Source organism: Dermochelys coriacea, chromosome 22 (genome assembly GCF_009764565.3).
Source record: "Dermochelys coriacea isolate rDerCor1 chromosome 22, rDerCor1.pri.v4, whole genome shotgun sequence".
Taxonomy (NCBI): domain Eukaryota; kingdom Metazoa; phylum Chordata; order Testudines; family Dermochelyidae; genus Dermochelys; species Dermochelys coriacea.
Window position 1 is genome coordinate 17,311,909 of NC_050089.1, and position 19,748 is coordinate 17,331,656.

General features: G+C 49.7%; 2 protein-coding genes across 9 annotated transcripts in view; one reads left to right on the forward strand and one right to left on the reverse strand.

Moving 5' to 3' along the window:
- CEP164 (centrosomal protein 164) overlaps nt 1-19,748 on the forward strand; it is a 109,406-nt gene that overhangs the window by 89,513 nt on the left and 145 nt on the right. For 3 of the 4 annotated variants that reach the window (XR_006276622.1, XR_006276620.1, XR_006276623.1), the window contains 2 exons: nt 2,810-2,852; nt 9,707-18,902. The gene's annotated coding sequence lies outside the window, so the exon portion shown is untranslated. Of the gene's footprint in view, nt 1-2,809; nt 2,853-9,706; nt 18,903-19,748 lie in introns of those variants that run through there. The other variant, XR_006276621.1, reaches the window with a different exon arrangement.
- Nucleotides 15,054-19,748, reverse strand: part of DSCAML1 (DS cell adhesion molecule like 1) — a 307,623-nt gene continuing 302,928 nt past the window's right edge. For 2 of the 5 annotated variants that reach the window (XM_043500855.1, XM_038380611.2), the window contains 2 exons: nt 18,043-18,354; nt 15,054-15,877 (listed from right to left, as the gene is read on the reverse strand). In XM_043500855.1, coding sequence (XP_043356790.1) covers nt 15,459-15,877; nt 18,043-18,354 — 731 coding nt within the window. In that variant the 3' untranslated portion in view covers nt 15,054-15,458. Of the gene's footprint in view, nt 15,878-16,144; nt 16,244-18,042; nt 18,355-19,748 lie in introns of those variants that run through there. The other 3 variants (XM_038380610.2, XM_038380609.2, XM_038380607.2) reach the window with 3 other exon arrangements.

Consider the following 19,748-nt stretch of genomic DNA (forward strand, 5'->3'; position numbering starts at 1 on the left):
ATTTGAGGGAGGGTGTTTAAGGACCGAGAAGAAGGCAAACCTGTATGGGACAGAAAGAATCCAGCTGGCGGTCAGGTCCTAGGGGAATTTGCGGAGGTGAAATCATCTGTGAACTGTAAGACTGAACAGCGTGGGTCTGGACTCTCAAAGAGAGTAAAAGTGGAACTCCACAAAAGAGCCATTCGAGGGAGGTGTGTTTTAATGTATGTGATAGGAAATAGTTCAGGGGAAGACGCGAATATAATTCTCTGCCTCTGCCTCGAGAAGGAAAAAATGCAAGAGCACAATAACACAACAGTGAATCAAGCTACACAGCAAGTGGTCCCTGCTTACAAACTACATCCAACCCCACTTCCTTCTGAGGGTCAGTCTCCAAACAACTTTATCCAATCCCAGCTGACAAGTCTTTTGAACTTGGCGACACAACATGATCCAGAAAAGTAGTGACCTCGTGCAGTAATTGGAGTTTTCCAAAACTCCATGCACTTTCCCTTTCCCTCCCTCAATTCCTTCTCCCTCATAGAAATGTGGGGCTGGAAGGGACCTTGAGAGGTCATGTAGTCCAGCCCCCAGCACTGAGGCAGGACCGGTACAGCTAGACCATCCCTGACAGGTGTTTGTCCAACCTGTTCTTAAAAACCTCCAATGATGGGGATTCCACAACCTGCCTTGGAAGCCTGTTCTAAACTTTAACTACCCTTAGAGTTAGAAAGGGTTTTCCTAATATTTAACCTAAATCTCCCTTGCTGCAGATTAAGCCCATTACCTCTACCTTCAGTGGACATGGAGATCAGCTGATCGCTGTCCTCCTTATAACAGCCCTTACCCTATTTGAAGACTGTTCTCAGACCCCTCCCCCCCAAGCCTTCCTTTCTCAAAACTAAACATGCCCCATTTTTTAACCTTTCTTCATATGTCAGGTTTTCTAAACCTTTTTATCACTTCTTCTGTTCTCTTCGAGACTCCAATTTGTTCACATCCTTCTTAAAGTGTGGAGCCCAGAAATGGACCCAGTGGATCCAGCTGAGGCCTCACCTGTGCTGAGTAGAGTGGGACAGTTGCCTCCCGTGTTTTACATCTGACACTCCTGTTAACACGCCCTCCTCGGCAAACATGCCTAGGGTATTAAGCACCGTTGTACCGGCCAGAATGATCGTGGTTGATGGTGTTGCACCAGGTGTTGTGTAGTGAAGTTTCCAGGTCTGTCTCAATCCAGCAGATCCACAGTCTGTGGGCTGGCCCTGCGGGATGTCGATGGAAAGCTTGAGAGCACAATGTGTGGGGATGTTTTTGCTATCCTGGTGACATGGCTGAAGAGCTTCCAATGCCACTTTTGAGTAAACTGAGCAACTAAAGGCAGCCAGATCTTTGTGACTTTTTGCACAAAGTCAGACAACTTTATGCTCAGGATTTGGTGCTACAGCACCTGTGCAATGCCTCTAGCTGCTCCAAGTCTGCCTGTAAGAGGGTCCAGGTTTCCAGGTGGAAACTGGAACTAGGAGTGACCTTCCTGGAAGAGAGTCGCCTTTCTCTCCTCCAGCCTCCGCTATCTTTGGGCCTATCACCATCCCCTTTCCCCTTAAACTCTTCCTTGCCACTCCTGTGCAGAAATACTAGGGTAGGGTAGGCATGAAGTGGTTCTCAGTCCCCTGTAGCTAAAGAAGCAGATCTCCAGCTCCGCTCCATGGTCACCCATGCCACACCTCCCCAGTGGCAGCACCACACACAAGGCTGCCTCTCTTCTCTCGCTGGCCAATGGACTTGGTGCTGCGTGCTCAGCCAGCGGCTGCTTTGAGCACAGATGGCTTCCATAACGGTTGTGACTGGCTAAGGTATTTCATAGTAGGTGAGCAGCTGCGCCTTGGCTGAATTTCCCAGACCTTGTGGAAGTCCAGGGCCCTTTCTGTAGGCCAAGGGACGGCAATAAACCATTGACCTCCATATTCCAGAGGCATTGGAGAGTTTCCTCAGCAGCATCCTATTTGTTACTGTTTTATTTATTAGAACTAAGGGTCTTCCATGCCTGAAATGTGAAAAATAACTAGTATTGGGGGACTACTTGGCCAGGTTTCCTGGGCTCTAGGTTAGACAGCTATGGAACTGCTGACTCTTGCATGAGGGATCAGGAGACCATGTTGGTAATGATACAAATGGGCATATTTTTATTTTTAATGAAAAAGCGGGGTGTATTTGTTAATTAAACAATCTGCTTAAAACGAAGTCTGTGCGGGAGAGATTCTTTTTCTCCAAAGGGCAGAGAAGAGCATCACTAAAGGGACAGCGCCAGGTAGAAAGGTTTGGGGGGTTTTAAGTACATTAAAACGGCTTTTCCTTTGGATGGAAGCATCCCCCTGCAGAGCTTGCATCGTAGGCATTGCAGCATCCTGCGAGGGCGTGAGCGATGGACAATGAAACCGACCAGGCTAGTTTCACTGCCTTCTTTCACCTGAACTGCATGTTTAGGCATTAATGAGGCTAGGTAGAGCAAATTTAATCTCCCGAGATGTCAGGGAAACAAATTAAAGAAATCTTGTTTTCAAAAACTTGATTTTTTTTTTTAAAACAGGAGCCTTTTCTATAACTCTGCCTTCCAAGTGCTCTCATAAATATTAATTAATGGAAGCGTTACTCCATGGTGCCCCTCTATGGGGACCACTATGCTATAGTCGGGGTCTCAGAGTCACTGTGAGCAATGGAGAGTTAAAAGCACATTGAAACCAACCCTGCCTCCTTTTAGCTGCCTTGGCAGGGACCATCCTCATGGGCTCAGAACTAACTCTCTTCCTATTTCTGTTTTGTTTATTTCCAGAAAGGTGGGAGCTCTCGGCACGGCAGCATCTACTCGCGGAAAGGTGAGTGTGCAGCGTGCCTCTGGCGTGACGAGGAGGGATCGGGGACCTGCTGAGATGTTAACTGGAACAAGACTGGGTTTGTGGGAGGGATTCGCACCCCCGAGCAGCGCTGCTGCGACTCAGCAGAGGCGGCACACTCCACTTTTAATTAATTTTTAATCATTTCTGTGCTGATTAGAATGTACCCCCAGCCAGAGCATCTGGGAGTGTGTACAGGATCCCAAGCAGGATGGCAGCTGTATTAATTATAACTGGCAGCATCAATAGCCAGACGCCCACCCCGTGTATCCTTTTGGAGCCTCGCTGCTCAGACCCATTGTCCAGCTGGTGCAGAGTTCTGTGCTGTGCAGCAGGTCTGTAATGTGCTTGTTTCTGCAAGGAAATCCCTCTCCTCCTGCAAACCCGCCCAGCTGAATTTACAATGGACAGAGGTGGGTGTTAGAAGGTCCCTCTTTCCCAGGCTACCCAGGGTCTCATCCTCTTCCCTCCTTGCCTGGCAGGAGCCACTTTGAAATGTCCTCAAATTCTGCTGCCTCTAATGAAGTCAAGTGCTCAGCAAATAGGATTTGTCCACATCTATTCTCAGTGCAGCTCAGGCAGTAATCGGATGAAGGCCGGCGCACTGATGCTCTCTGCGGCGAAGACTGGAATGTGCTGCTGAGCTGTGCGCTGAGTCCAAGGGGGATTGGAGGCTGCTGCTGAGGAGGATGGACAGGAACTCTGGCAGGGAATCCAGTGTGACGACTCCTCTCTGGAGTCCCGGTGGGCCACTGGGCTGAATTCCAGCTTCTCATGGGCATCCTTCAGGAAAGCCACATGCAGCAGAGCAGACGATGCTTCTTGCCTCGGTCATGGTTGCCCTTTCCCGACCCCTTCCACGGCCCCCTGCAGGGGATTCCGCAGCAGGATCTGGTGCTCAGCGGGTATGGGCCGTGTGGCTTCGTGCTTCTGACCAGATCATCAATGCTCCAGCGTGGAGCTGGAACAGAAGTTTGAGACGTGCTGCTGTGACTTGCAAGTGTTTTGGAGCCAGTGTCTCTTGCTGCTTTCTGGCAGGGGCCTTGACAAGCCATTGGGGGAACTTAGGGGCTTCATCATTCGTTCAGCTCTTGTCTGAACAGCTCCTGTTTTTCCAATGGCCAGCCCTTTGAAATCGAGATAGACTGTTAACGTTTCCCTGTTGCTAACCCTCTCAGAAGCACTTCCAAGTGTGCCTTGTGGATGTCTGATTTTTCCAAGGCTCTTGGGCATTTGCACAAGAAAGATGCACTGACTTAACTCAATCTGTTTAGAAACTTAGTTGGTTAAACCAGGGTAATGCCTGTCAGCTCGTATGGGTTAGCTCGTACAGATTTGACTGGGCTGCACTGACAAGAATCTCTCCACTCCATTTCAGTGTCCATATAAAGGATTTGCACCCGTGTAATTAAATTAGTTTCTAAACTGGGTTTAGTTACATGGGTGCAAACGTTGTAGTTCAAATGAGGCCTAAGTAGCTAGCACCTCCCGTTGTCCCTCCTCTCCAGGCTGGTATCAAATAGAATAGGACTCGCGTGTCCGAAAAAGGGCTACAGTGTAATGACGTGGTCTGATGTAAGCACCTGAGCATTCTCACCTGTGTGAGCTGCCGGTCATCTCTGTCCCAAATGTCCAGCATAGTTACACAGATCACCAGGTCCCTGTGTGACTGCCATAAAATTAAAGTGTAACAATCCAGGATGCCAAGCTCCATAGCGTTGGAAGCCAGGAACTACTGAATTCTATTCCTGGCTCTCCACTGACTCCTCCTGTGGCTGTGGGTAAGTCACGTCTCCTCTGTGTGCCTCAGTTTCCTGCTCTGAAATGGAGCTGGTAATCCTGACCTACCTCCCAGGGTGTCATGCAGGGCAATTGGTTCTTTGAAGGTGGAAAGTGCTATATCAGTGCTAAATGTTCTCCATAGTTCCGTACGGGGGCACTGTGATGGAAGAGGGGCAGTGTAGCCTTGTGGTCAGACGTGCCAAGTGCAGGGATCCACACTTACCAACCAGGTGGTTTTTGCTGCATCTGTTTGTTGTTCTGTAGCCTGCAGTGATGGACAGTGAAAACCAAAAAGGCCTAAGTGACTTTCACCCTAACAGGAATATTTTGGCTGCTTCCCAGCTGAGAACTGGATTTGTGGGGTTACAGCAATGCAGCGTTATCGATAGGGTCAGAGTAGCAGCCGTGTTGGTCTGTATTCGCAAAAAAGAAAAGGAGTACTTGTGGCACCTTAGAGACTAACAAATTTATTTGAGCGTACGCTTTCGTGAGCTACAGCTCACTTCATCGGATAGCTCACGAAAGCTTGTGCTCAAATAAATTTGTTAGTCTCTAAGGTGCCACAGGTACTCCTTTTCTTTTTTTTTTTTTTTTTTTTTTTTATCGATTGGGTCAGTATCTGCTCAGCCCCGCAGAGATCCTTTGGCTGGTGTATTTCTTTAAGAGCTGACAACAGTCCACATAGAGATGGGGCTTATTCCTGGTTTACTGCTGCATGTTCCCCCCACTTCCAGCTGCCTCCATGGCCTCTGGCGTTCGATAGTGCCGAGAACAGGATTTATGGCCGATGAGGTCCGTTATAGGCAGGCAGGCAGGAGCTGATTCCCAATGTGGGCTGTTTTATGTGTCTTTTACTTTGCAGTTCCTTTTAGGATGTGAATAAAAATGAGTTCAGCTGACACTGATGAGTTTATACAGCAGCATCTGGCTCGGGCATGTCGGATCACTGCTAGGGGGTGCTTAGCTGTGACACATTCGCTTAAAAGAACGCTGCCGTGCTGCTTTGATTCAGTTTCTGTTGAATTTCACAATACCTCCCTAGTGCAACATTAAGCATCGGGCAGGGAGTGCTCCCATTTATCAGCATGAGAGCTTCGTTCCTGTACAGCGCCACGCTTCCTTTTACTCTTCTCTGTGTTTGCGCCAGCGAGTGAGCATCCCGCTCCATGATTAAATGCGGGGAGGGCTTTGGGGAGCGCAGCTGTCTAAATAGTGGGATTCGTGTTGGCAGAGAGCGAGGGAGGGTTCTCCCTTCTGTATCACTTGCCCGCTCCAGCGCTTCTTTGACCTGGATGTTGTCCATACAGACCCGAGTTGAGTGGTTGTGTGCCATTTCTGGGGCCCTTGGGGGGAACTGCACAGTGCATTTGGAACAAGTCTATGGTGTAGACGCCTGAAAAATAGGCAGAGAATGGCAAATTCATTGAACTTGTGGCGTGTGCTGAGAGCCTGGATTTTGTCCTTGGTAGCACCTGGCTATTTATTTTTAGTCAATAATGAAAAAGGGTTTTCCCCCCTTCCCCCCACTGGAGCAGGGACTCGGTGCCTTGGAGGATGGCCTCTCTGCAGAATATATGGCAGACAGGCTGATTTTGACCAAAGGACTCAAAGGCAGATCCCTGACATAATTCTCCTCCGCTTACCCCAGGACCTGGGTGACAGCTGACAAGTCCGGCAGGCACGGCTCCAACCCCCAGCTATGATGGGTTCAAATGACCCCCTCCATTGCTGGGCACAGCTAGCTTTTTGGCTTTGTTTCATTTCTACCCACGGGGTGCAGAAAAAAATAGGTCTCTTGCTAAAATGGGGCAAACCTCGAGGAGCTTTCTATCCCAGAGAGGGCAGGGTGCTCCCTGAGAGTTGTAGTGAGATCTTCCTCCAGAGTGTGGGCTCTGTTTAGTGTGAGTAACAGGGTCTGCGCTCCTGCTGTGCTCTGGAGGGATGTGAAACGTGCAGCACCGTGACTGTCTTGGGCAGCTCGTCTCCTTCATGGCAACAGTGGTTGCTTGGCCTCATGTTCTGGGTTATCTCCCCAGCCCAGGAAGTGGGGAGTACTTGGGGTGGCAACCAGTCTGGGATCTCTGAGGCCCTCACCCAGGAAGTGACAGAACTTGTGCGGTGTGTCAAGAGCTTCCCTGGGTTCCGCAGTCCCGGGGCGTGCAACCTTCCTGGCATAGCTGCATTTTTCATCATGCGAATCAAACTCTCTAGGCCTGCTCAGTCCCTCGCCTTGGAAGTGCCCTGTACAACTCTGTAGAGTCCAGGTGATTAATTACCAGATGCTGCATGGACTTGTGTAATATAGCAAACGGGGCCGAGAACCTCGCCTAGTCTCTCCATGTTTAACTGCCCCTGGGAGTAACCTTCCCATCTCCTCTAGCTGCTGGAGGCGGGGGTGAGCTCTGTTCAGCATGCTGGGTGTGTTACACCTTGGAAATCTAACGATTTAACATCGTTCTAGCAAAAGGATTCCCTCCCTTCCTCTGGCTGCCTCTGAGACGCAGGAGCAGCACAAAGCTGCTTGCAATGTAAGTGATGTGGCTGTAGATGAGTGAGAGGGCTCTGAATCCAGGCTCAGCCACTGGGGTACAAATACAGCAAGCAAGACAGCGTTGTATAGCAGATGAGGTGTCTTGAATGCCAACTATTAATATGCTGCCTTGGTGGAGGGGCTGTGTGGCTCAGGGGCTTGGCAATAGGCTAGTCACAGCCTGGCGCCTTGTTCAAATCCAGACTAGGTTGGTGGTGACTAGAAGCTATTACCTGGTGATGGCTGTTCCCTGCCCTGCATGTAAGGAGGTTTGTAGTTCTTGGTTCAGTCCAGTGAACAGTTCCTGGTGCTGCAGTAGGTGTAAGTGACTCCCTTGTGCTGGTCTGGGTGGAGATAGGAATGCCCATAGTGGGTCAGACCAATGTATCCTGTCTTCTGACAGCGGCCGGTGCCAGATTCTTCAGAGGAAGCAAACAGAACTGGACAATTATCAAGTGCTCGATGCCCTGTTGTGCAGTCCCAGCTTTTAATGGTGGAGATTTAGGGTTGCTCAGCCAATGGGGTTTCATGCCTGGCCATCTTGGCTAATAGCTATTGATGGACTTATTCTCTATGAATGTATCTAGTTCTTTTTTTGAACCCAGTTATACCTTTTGGCCTTAACAAAATCCCCTGGCAATAATGAGTTCCACAGGTTGACTGTGTGTTGTGTGAAGAAGTATTTCCTTCTGTTTGTTTTAAACCTGCTGCCTATTAATTTCATTGGGTGACCCCTGGTTGTTGTGTTATGTGACTAGGTAAATAACACGTCCCTCTTCACTTTCTCCCCCTAGTCATGATTTGACAGACCTCTGTCATTTCACTCGTTAGTCAGCTCTTTTTTTCTAACCTGAACGGTCCCAGTCTTTTTAATCTCTCTTCCTACGGAAGCTGTTTCATACCCTTAATCATTTTTGTTGCCCTTCCTTGTACTTTTCCCAATTTTAATATGTCTTTAATGAGATGGGGCGAACAGATCTGCATGCAGTACTCAAGGTGTGGGCGTACCATGAATTTACGGAGTGGCATTATGATATTTTCTGTCTTATCTATCCCTTTCCTAACGCTATCTAACATTCTGTTTGCTTTTTTGACTGCCGCTGCACGCTGAGTGGATGTTTTCAGAGAACTATCCACAGTGACTCCAAGGTCTTTCTTGAGTGGCAACAGCTAATTTAGATCCCATCATTTTGTATGTATATTTGGGATTATGTTTTCCATTACTTTTCAGTTATCTGCCATTTTGTTGCCCAGTCGAGTGAGATCCCTTCACGGTCGGCTTTGAACTTAACTGTCTTGAGTAATTTAGTATCGTCTGCAAATTTTAGCACCTCGCTGTTTACCCCTTTTTCCAACTCCTTCGTGAATATGTTGAACAGCACACGTCCCAGTACAAATCCTTGGGACACCCCACTATTTGCCACTTGCCCCTGTGAAAACTGATCCATCGTTCCTACCCTTTGTATCCTGTCTTTGAACCAGTTACGGATCCAGGAGAGGACCTTCCCTCTTTTCCCACTTTTACAGCTTATTTTGCTTAAGAGCCTTTGGCGTGAGACCTTGTCGGAAGCTTCCTGATGCTAAGAGAAGTGCTAAGGATTCAATGGGCCATGGAGGCCTTTGCTATCTCATCTGTGATTTTTAAATAAGGGGCATGAGTCTCTCCAGGGTCATCGACCCAGCTACTCTCCCCAGGGCTAAATCCACAGTTAGAAAGAGAGAACTGGAGTCTCCTTCCAGTTGTGTTTAGTGCTGAGTTCCCCGAATGCTGGCTTCTGTGAGGAACTCCCCCCGGGAGCAATTCCCATCCTTGTCGTCCATTTGGGACTCCCCAGCGCACTCTAACGAGACCACCTACAGGGTGGGGGAAGTGGGGATAGGTCTGGTTAAGAACCCTAGGTCAGCCCTGGTTGGGCAGGTTTTGTTCTGCAGAAATGTGGCAGCCTGTTTGTGTTGGCCTGGAGAGAGGAGCAGCAGATTAAGGATGTCATATGGACGGGTGGCAGATAAGACCCCCCGCATCCATTACCGTGCGGGAGCAGAGGCCTGCGAGTTGTCAGCATAAGCGGGGGCTTCTGTAAGAGTGCAACAGAATTCCCAGCTCCGAGGTCTGCCCATCGCTCGGGGGCAGGAGGCTGGAGCAAGTCTTGGCAATGGCGCACTAGAGCCTTTGGCCTTGAGGCCGCTCCGTTACGGTCAGTTCTGTTTGGCAGCGACTGACCATTGCCACCTGCGGTCTGTCTTGCAGCCCCCGGTGGACGAGCACCCACGTGCCAGAAGACCCCCTGGCTGATGGCACGAACTGGGTCCCTTGGTGGTGGTGTTGGTAAGGCGGAGGCTGGCCTGGGCCACGTACACTGAATTCCCGCTCGTCCCTAGGAGTGGTCAGCGGTGACGTGCTGGCAGGGCTCTGCTGTCCCTGCCGTGTGGATCTAGAGTTCAGTCTGCAGGGCTGTTGCTGGCGCCTTTCACCAGCACGCGTTCAGACGGTTGGATTCATCGTGTTGCTTGCCTGTCTCCCCAGGTAACATGATTCCTGATTCGAGCAGCAAGAGCCAGTGCTTGTGTGACCCGACCGAGCGGGCTGCCGTCACGATCCAGACTCACTACAGGAAATACCAGCAGCACAAGCACGCGAAGAAATAGACATGGCCGGGATCCCTTTCTTATGTGTTTCCTTGTGAACAAGAAGTTTTTCCGTCACTGTTGTGGTGGCTCCCTGAATCCACGCTCGCTTGCTCTCTGCTCCCTTCTCCTTAGTGCTCCCTATGTGCAGAGATTTAGAGACATGTCCATGTTTGTCAGGGTGTCTACGTTGGCCCTCAATTGCAAGCCTTGTGGCAAGCCCATCCCCGCATGCCGTAGGCTCTGCTGGGGGTCTGAGCAGGGCACAGGGAGAGCAAGTGTTTGACTGGGTGGGAATTGGAGGCCAGAGACTGACACGGAGCCCAGCTTTGAGACCTGCGGGCCCAAATCTCGGCTTTGTGGGTGCTAATTGGGGCTCCAGCACCCTCACGCCATCTTCAGTGCTGGAGTGCCTGTCGGTTGGATGTATGTTTTTGCACACTGCTCTTTTCCCGTCTTTCTGGCCTCTCGCACCCAAGGAGGTGGGTGGGAGGGAGCAGAGAGGCCACATCTGGCAACTCTAAGCATCTGGGCTTGTCTGAAATTGGCATAGGGCAGGACACCCCTCCCTCAGTGCAGTGCAGTGCCGAGCTAGGTTCACTGTGGCCCCTCGTGAGATAGGTGCTGGTGCCACCATGAGCAACTAGACCTGGAATCAGCGTAGCAGCCGTGTTAGTCTGTATCCACAAAAAGAAAAGGAGGACTTGTGGCACCTTAGATAATAGTCTCTAAGGTGCCACAAGTACTCCTTCTTTTCTTTTTGTAGATCTGGAATTAATCCCTCCATGGTGACCCTGAGCTCTTGGGCCAGCTCCACCGTCTGGCCATGTGACCGCGGTTGACTGGGCAGGAGGCAGCAGTCCCATGTCCACGTAGTAACTAACCCAGCATGCCGGGGCATGTACTGCCTGCTCTGGAGCCCTTTTGGGAGCAGGTCTGTGTCCTGGAGCCCAGCAGGGGCCAGTGCTAACTCTTAGAGAGCTAGGTACTTTTAGCAGGACAAAAGCTAGAGCGAGGGGCCAGGTTACTTGGGGGAAGGGGGAGCTGGCAGCAGGGGCTGTAGGGTTTGTGGTAAGCTGGGAGGGGTCGTGGGGTCACGGGAGTGGGTTGAGCAGCTGGGAGAGGCATAGAAAGGAGGCGCTTGCAAACGCGCGGATGCTGACCACCACCCCTGCAATTAACTTGATACACGGTTGACGGATCTTCCCTGTCTCCTTTCTCCTGTCCCGTCCCCCTAACCAAGTAGTCGTTCCCTCTGCTAATCGCTCCCGCCCGACATGGGGCTAGTCACGTGGCTGTTCTCTAGCTAGGCCATAGTTGTCCATGACATACGGCCAGGTAAGAGACCCACTGTTTGCCTGGAGGAGTTTACGGTGTCCTCGGCATTAGGCCAGAGCAGTGCATGCAATAGACTGGGGGGGGGAATGTGGTGATAAGCCTTCACAGTTATATAGGGCTAGTGACATGTACTTCCAGGAGGTGGGGGTGGAGTTGCTAAGTCCCTGTCTCTCTGAGGGTTTTGTAAGAGGACTGTTTTTGAGGGGGAGGGGGGAAATCCAGGGGGAGCAGGGTAAAGGTGCAAAGCCCTGGGATGTGTATCTGCATTGGGTAACCCAGGAAGTGCAGTGAGAACGACACTGAGGGGTCAGGATGGATTGGCTGGTTACGTTAGAACAAACGTAAGGGAATTTTATATGCTGGTGCGTTGCAACCCTCCAACAGCTGGAGAGACTTTGCCCTGGGAGGGTGTGGGCGGACAGGCATGGTGACCTATGACTTGTCTTGTGCACAGGATATTGCTAGTGTTGAACTATATTGCTCTGGCCCCTTGAGAAGGGTTCTCAGCTGCCTCCTTGCTGTAGCTGACAGTGATTCTGTGCAGTACCCACAATGGACTCTGGCCCTTAACCCTCCTTGAGAGCACCTGGTCCCCCATCTCTAGCCTGCTCTTCCCCTCCCCTCCTACCCCGTGCCCCCAGTTGCAGGCTGACCTAGCTCCCTCCCACATGGTGACAAATGCCGCTGCACCCCCAGCTGCGTGCTCGTTAGTCAATGCTTGTAAAGTGCTTTAAATATGTAAAGCCCAAAGTCAATGCTCAGTGAGGGGGTTACTGTCTCTGGGTTCTCTCCTCTCCCCAGTAGTTAGTTCTGCGCCCTCTTTTCCTGTATCTGCCTCTCGAACTCTGATCTCCTATGTACTCGTTCCAAGCCGTGGGCTAGTGACAGCTTGTTCTCCCTCTATTATTGCACAGCTGGTTCCAGCTCCTCTGCACAGAGGGTTGTGAATCCAGAGCTAGTGAAAGCCTAATAGAGTCTTTCTTTGTTGCTTGTATTGTGGAGGCACTGTGCCAGGATCAGGGCCTCTTGTGCTGGATGTGGCACAAACAGCAGGTAATGGGGAGACTAGATTTGTGTCCTTTTTAAACTTTGATTTTTTCACTCAATATTTTCTTGCACCTCCCATGTTTTAAGGCAGGTGAAACAATAGGGAGTTAGTTACAGCTTGGCCAGTTTGACTTGACTTGAATTCCTTTAGGCAACTTTCTCCTCCCCTGAAATGCTGGTTTGTAATTTCCTACAACGATATGCCTGTTATAGCAACAATAAATGAGGCTGGACTAGGGCTGAGCTATTTCCCCATCTTTCTGTAGTGGTGGAAATGAAGCCAGACTGGATAAAGCTGTGCAATAGCATGGCCTGTAGTTGCATGGGAAAGTACAATGGAGAATTTGTGTTTGTTAGAATGTAGGATTGAGATTTGTACCAGCTACATGATAATAAAGAAGTGACACTCTAGTCTTCTGCCTTTCTTTATTTTGCCAACCCACTTGGTCAAACAGCAGAGAGCATTCTTGGCTCTTTCTTTCATTTGCAGATCCTCAGAGGAACATGTGGTCACAGACTACAGCACTGTGCTGATGCCAGGGGTGTTTACAGGGCCCTCCTTTTAGGACTCGTGTGTCTGCCTTGTTTCAGACTGTTCAATTGTAGTAGAAATGTTTTTAAAGATTGTGAAACCGTGTTAGTGAAATGTTAGTTTGCTTGTAAACGTTCCTGCCTTGGTCTAATGGGGAGAACCAGAAGATGACTAGAAACAGGCAGGTGACTGGTCTCAGTGTAAAATCTAACCGGCACCCAGGCTGAAATGTATGTATGTGATCTGAAGAATGATAATCCATGCTGATAACTGAGGGGCTTCTCAGTAAGGATCGGGCACAACCTTTATTTTAAATCTAACCTGACTGTCTCGCTGTAGCACGTAGGGGCGGTGGGTTGTTCTTAGAGAACTTGCTGCTCGGAAAACATTGCCATGGTGGTGGTCTACCGGGATATGCGAAAACGTAACGTGTCCCGGTGGTTAGAGCACCCTGGTTTGCCCTGTGTCTGTCCCATCCTTTGTAGAGCACACTGTGGTCTTTTCCCCAACCAGCACCTCACAGTCTGATGGTCTCCGCTTCCTGTTTGTTAGCTATTAAGTCTTCGCGGATCCACCTCCTCTCAGCCCCCAACTGGGGGTTTGCTCCGTCTCTTCCTTTGGTTTGTCCTTGTAGAGACTCCCCTTTGCTCCTTCACCCCTTTCTCCAGCATTTCCCACCTGGACTGCACATTCTGGGTTCGTTGGTTTTTGTCTAGGTTTTTTTTTCTCTGCCCCGGCATTTCCTATCTGGGCCTCATGGTTTTGGCTTGTGGGTTACTCATATCCCCCTGCTTGGGGGTCTGGGTCCTACACTGACCCTTCTGTGTCCTAGTTTCCTCCAGTGCGCGGCCCTTCATATCCTTAAAGGGAATGGGTTCCAATCGGTCCCCGCAACCATGGGATGGGGGACCTGTACCTCCTGCACAACTCGATTGGGATGATGCTGCTGGAAAAGGCTTTCTTCCCCGTGTATACGCTCCATTCCTAGAGCATGTACCCCTCCCAAAACCACCGTGACGTAACCAGCCTGCTCCGCAAGAACGAGTCACTGGCCTCCGAAGAAATAAATAACCCCATCTCCGGTTGTCAGCCCCCCCTTACCGGAATAGTTTTTACTCCCTGCTGAGAGCTTTCCATCACCCCAGTCTAGCCCCAATGTTCCCCCAGACCACGTTCCGTATATGAGCTGTCCCACTTGATGCCTTTTCACCTGCGCCGCTAGCAGGTTATATCCTGTCTGACCAAGCGGCCTTCCTTTCGTCCTGTCTCACGCCTGCAGGTCATACTGCTTGCGTTGGACAAGCTGCTTTTCTTTGAAAATCTTGGAACGCTTCTCGGCCAATTTTGACGTTGTCTCTGGTTGGTGTCTCCAGACCCTCGTGGTCTCTGGAAGGCTCTGCGTAATACCACAGCATCCTGGACTGCTTCCACGTCTTGCCTCAACCAGTAGTTGGCCCAATCTGTGCAAATGCTCTGGGCCTTACCCCATATGTCCACCTGGGCTGCCCTGTATTTTTGCTAGTATCTTTTGGCTGACACAACCCTACACGGTTCAATATAGCAGCATTTAACACCTCATCGTTCTTGGCCTGCTCTTTGCTCGATGCCAGGTAAGCACTTGGGCTTCTCCCGACAGGTGAGGGCTAACTATATGCCCACAAATCTTTACCCCAGCTCACACCAGCAGCAGTTCTTTTGAAAGTCAGTACAAAGGCACTGGGATCCTCCCCGGGCCCAGCCCCTCTCCCCAGTGGCAGGACTTGTCAGATTCTGTAATACCTGCTGTTGTACGTGGATCTGTTCCTTCAGGAACTCTGGAAGTAAATGCCTGCCGTTTCTTTGCCTGCCATCCCAGTGGGGCTTGGTGCTCTGCCTGCCTTTTCTTTCCAGGTTCAGCCTGTCCTCACACAGGCTGCCTCTCAAGCTTTCCTGGCTCTGTCTGGCAGATGTGCCTGCTCCCTGCCCTGCTGCAGGCTCACAGCTACTACCGAGAAGCAAGACAAAAGGTAGGCAAGAAAGCGTATGCCCTCGCCATTCCTAGTGCCCCCAGCTGGCCTGACACTTGCCCTCTGGACAGCATGGGAGGGGGGAGAGTTTCCTGCTGCTCTGTGATGGATTGGCTTGTGTCTCTCCATTCCGTGCCTCCCTGCAGGCTTAGTGTCCTGGCTAAAGCTTTGCACATCTGCCTAAAATCCGTGGCTGTAAACTGCCACGGGCTACTGAGAAGCTAAGAGCACTAAACCCTTCTCTCAGCTATTTGAGCTCTTCTCCCAACCCGGTCCACTCCTCGTGCAATCCCGAGGCTTGAATCAGATGGAAAACTCCAACGTATAAACATAACTTTTATTGCACACGGCGCTGGGTTTTTTCATAGAAAAAGGTATTAACACATAAGCATTTGCAAATCAAAGCAACTCCTGTTGTTTTCAGAACAGTAAACAGCATGCAATGTCTTTGAGAATTTGCTTTTCAAAACCACCAATATCATCAGGGGAAAAAATCGCTGAGTCTCTTTGTGCTCCTTTCAAAATGATGTGAAATATAAGATCACACATATATATATTTTAAATCTGTAACATCAAATTCTTTGTGCCCTGGCTTCTTTTTCAGTTCTGGAGAAGAAGAAAATAGTTTCATTTATACAAAAGAGTTCATTATGTACAAGAGTTTATTTTATTTCAATATAAATAATGCAGGAAACCAGCAGTTTCTTTTAAATTGGTTTTCTAATTTCCTACACAAGAGTGTAGGATTTGGAGTACGCACCGGCCCCTTGTTTTTGAGATCTCCCTATACCGGATGTACTCATTTCTAGTAAAGAGTCTCTAGAGCCTCCCATTTTGGTGTGTGTGGGCACGCGTGGCTCAGCGCTGGCGGCGGGATCGGCGGCAGGAGCAGAAGCGGAGTTTGCCGAGACAGGCATGGTGAGTGTTCTTTGAGGTAAAGTAGTTGTGGAGGAGCCCGGGTGGGGCAGGCCCAAAGGCTTGCTGCCTGGGTCTAGCGTCATATGCCTCGCTTGCGCGTGATAAGCCCTGGCTAGGTTTCGGATGGAGGCTTCCCTGGGTGGGACCACTGGACAAGGGTCGTGGGTGTCGGGCTTGCGGAAGAATGCTTCTGATGATTTCATGTACAAGGGAAGGTTGCAGTAATCGCCTGCAGGGAACAAAGACAGAGGTAAGGCGCTTGAAATGCCTAGCAGTTTCGCATAGAGTGTGGGAAGCAAGAGTAACGACCGACCGACCGACCCCTGTGTGTGCCTGAGAACAAGCACCCGTTTGTCTTTCGCTCTTCATAGGTCTCCTCTTTCTACACAGGCACGAGTGGCGTGTGCTTTCACGCCAGGAACCTTGCCCTGCCTTTGTGCTTTTCTTATCAGGATCAGAGAGGAAAGATCCCTGTTCTTTATGTGTGCCACGATTTGATACTCACTCCCTCTTTTTACAGCATGGGTCCTTTATCATCCTCGGAGAAGAATCTAACGTATGGCTGCTCTCCCTGCCCAGTAATGATGAGGAGACCCTAAGGAAATTACAAACCATGTGAAGTTATTTTCAGTCTGTCTTACTGTACCTTTGGGGTAGCCCCTGTGTGTTTTTAGCAGCTGTGAGAAGCCTGCTTGGAGTCTTAAAGAGAGTGTTCCATTGCAGAAAGAGCAGGATTGTTATATTTGATGATGTCTTCTGCGGTAACATTTTGGGAACACTAGCTGGTGAATCCACCCTGATGTAAAGTAGCGTTAGCGGGAGGAAACCGAAGGTTGAGACCTGAGGGGCCTCTGCCGCTGAAATGCAATTGAAATAGCGATGGGGGAAGAAAGATGCTGGAGTTTACTTTTGTTTGCTGGGACTGGAGTCCCGTTCCGCCCCAGGGCCTTCATGGCTGAAGTTTGAGAGGATCATTTCGTTCTAGCTTCCCCCAGCCCAGCAGCGGTCGAGAGAAGGAAACCCATGCCCCACGGGAACATCACTGCAAAGGCAGAAGAGGGGTCTAGGACAGTAGGTGACCCTTCCTGAGACTGTCGATCGTGAAGTAATGCAAATGCAGGCGGCTCTTATACAGATCACAGCAGATTCAGGCCTGGTGAATGCTAAAGGTGGAGTGATGGTTATAAGATAATGAATTCTCTCGAGTTCAGCACCCCGAAGGCACCTATAGCTCAGTAGCAGGTAAAACGCAAAGCTGGCCAGCGTCTCTCAGCAGCTTGGAATGGCATGAGCCCTAGATGGAAAAGCATTGCATGGAGCTAGCAAGGCAGCAACCGCGCCCATAGGATCCAAAAGGTCAGTCCCTAAATGCACAAGATAAAGGGGAGAGTGCTGTCCTGGTGCAGGTGGGAAGCTAGTGGCTTATCTAGCCCAGCTCCTGCCGAATGCAGGGTTGAGTCCATCCACTCCTAATTAATAAGACTTTGTGGGCTGTCAATTGGGATAAACCTCTGGTGGTGAGATTCACCTGTGTCCCCACTCAGCCAAACCAAGTCATTTGCTCTTCTAGGGTCCAATTCCACGGGAGTAATATCTGTGGAGGCAGTGTTTGCAGGACTGAGCCTTTAACCTTGCCACATCGCTGGACTGCTCTTTAGAATTTCAGGAGTGAGGACTGAACGCAGCACCCAATACATAACAGCACAAGCAGTAAATTACCAGGGACCATCTGTGTATAATAATCCTTATAACAGACATGTAAGGCTAGTAGGGAGAAAGGAAAGCAGGCTTCATAAGCATTGATCACAGTGTGAACCTGAAGGCTCTAAGTTAGCCACTGGAAAGGATTATGGAGGTGTGTGCAGCCTAGAGGACAGCAACAGGGTCAGTGGCACTTGACTCTGCTTGAGAGCAGAAGCTCTGTCTAGTTGTCATCCACGCTTCAGTTTGGCCTTAGAAGGGCCGAGAGCGTAGCGGGGTTAAACTGATGTGACGCGTTCTGTGGTAAGCGATCGCTTCCCTCTCCGGGCCCGTGAGCCCTTAAAAAGTGGGAGCTAGGGATCAAACTCTTATGTAAAATAAGCCTTGTTTTTTGTTGTAGCTACCGCCAGAATGATGGAACAAAAATGGAGGAGACGGTAGCAGCAAATTTAGGTGAGCACTCGCCTTGCAGATGTGGCCAGACACACACGGGCCCACACCCTGTTGGTCGACACACCAGGGCTGCTTGAAAACCAGTCCCGAGGAAGGCCGTGCGCGCGCTCTACGGGATGACGGTGCCATGCCGAGCGCCAGCCCTCAGGGGCTGGGACCTCAGTGGCTGTAGTAGCCACGTTGCAGCCCGACTCCTGCCTGGGTGACGGGGGCGCTCTTAGCCATCAGAAGGATACTTACTCTTGTTAGCTCTGTGCGGGATGGGCACCGCCACGTTCTTGCCTCTGTCGCTGTCCTGCGGCTTGGGTGGGGAGGCGGTGAACCTGCAGATGCCTGGCTCGGACGGGGTGCTCATGGAGGTCATGCTGTCTGCGTTCTCGTTGGTCCCTGTGGTCATTTGGTCGGAAGAGCTATCTGAGATGAAGCACTCTGTGATCTCGAACTTGGCGTGCTGCAATTGCTCCTCGAGCTTGGCGTGCTCATAGGCCCGGGCCAGCTCCTCGTAGGTGGATGAGGCGCTCTCCGTAGACACCATGCTGTTCCGCCCTTTGTCTGAAAACAAGGTAGGTAATCAATGAGATCCGGCCCGGGGACGGGGAGGTGGCGGCACGGGTGTGGAACGCTGAGGGTAGAGCTGTTTACTGACTAAAGTTTATTTGGAAACAACCATATTGAAATGAAGCAGTCTGCCTTTTTTTTTTTTTTTTTCCCAAACGTTATATTTATGTTAATCTAAAAACTCGCACCCAAATCACCAAACATTAAAATATTTGTGTAGGGTTAGTACGTATCCTTATTGGTGCGTATGTTTTGTGTCAAAAACAGGTGTGTCAATTTGCGAAGGTATGTATGTTTGAAACTCTGTGTTTTGTATTTATTTAACCAAACAAGACGCGCATCTTTCTGGGTATTGTGTATCGAAACAAAACGTCAAAGTTGGATGTGGTGTTCTTCCTTAGCGAGCTTTTCCCTTGTGAGGGGCAAAGTCACTTAGTGGATGGGAATGTGTCTGTCTGTCGCACTGCCCACTGGTGCATGCCCCAGCCACTCATGATACTGACTGACTGCAGAGCAGGGTGGATAAAAGTCTAATCTATGATTTAAAAAAAAAAAAAATGGGAATTGTTAGATAGATAGATAGGTTTTTTTCCTCAAAAAGCATTTTCTCAATCTAAAGAAAATGTTAATTTAAGATAGATAGAGATCTCATCGTGGAATGGGGATTATCAATTCTAATTCTATAGTATGAGACAGACAATATATTCATGTAATGTTTTTAAGAAAAGAAGGTTTTTAGATTAGTTCTAATAGTTCATAGATTAGGGGACCCAATCTTATCGGGTTCGAGGAGCTTCCATATGGATTAATCTTTGTAATCTACTTTGATGTTGTTGGCAATCTGTAACTGTGTCCATCACTGTTTGTTTGTTTGTTATATATTTGCAGGAAATATTGTGTAAGGGGTCTATGGAGATTATGCTGTGTATCTATCTATCAATCAATCAATCATTTTTGTAGTTAGTTAAAGTTGGTTATGAATATTGGCTCTCTACTGTCTGTATTTCACGCTTATGCTGTGCTTCTGGGTGACACCGCAGATAAGTTGGTGTCAGCTCTGCCGAGCCTGCTGGATGGCCCCTTAAAGACCATCAGCGATACAACTGACTCACTCATGGAGAGAAGGCAGACGTGCCTGGGGACTTGCCCATGTGACTCCAAAGTCCATTGAGCTGTAATTTTCCACAGTCAGGACAAAGAGGGGTTCTTACTACAAAAGGCTGATGCCTCATCTCCATCTGGTCTTCAATCCTGCCTCTGGAGGGACTTACTTTGCTACAAGTGGAAGCGCTACACAAAGGACGGATGACCCATCCAAGCTGTGGATGGACTCCAGAGACTTGATTTGAACGTGCAGTTTCTTCTATCACTGTTATAAGCGTGAACCA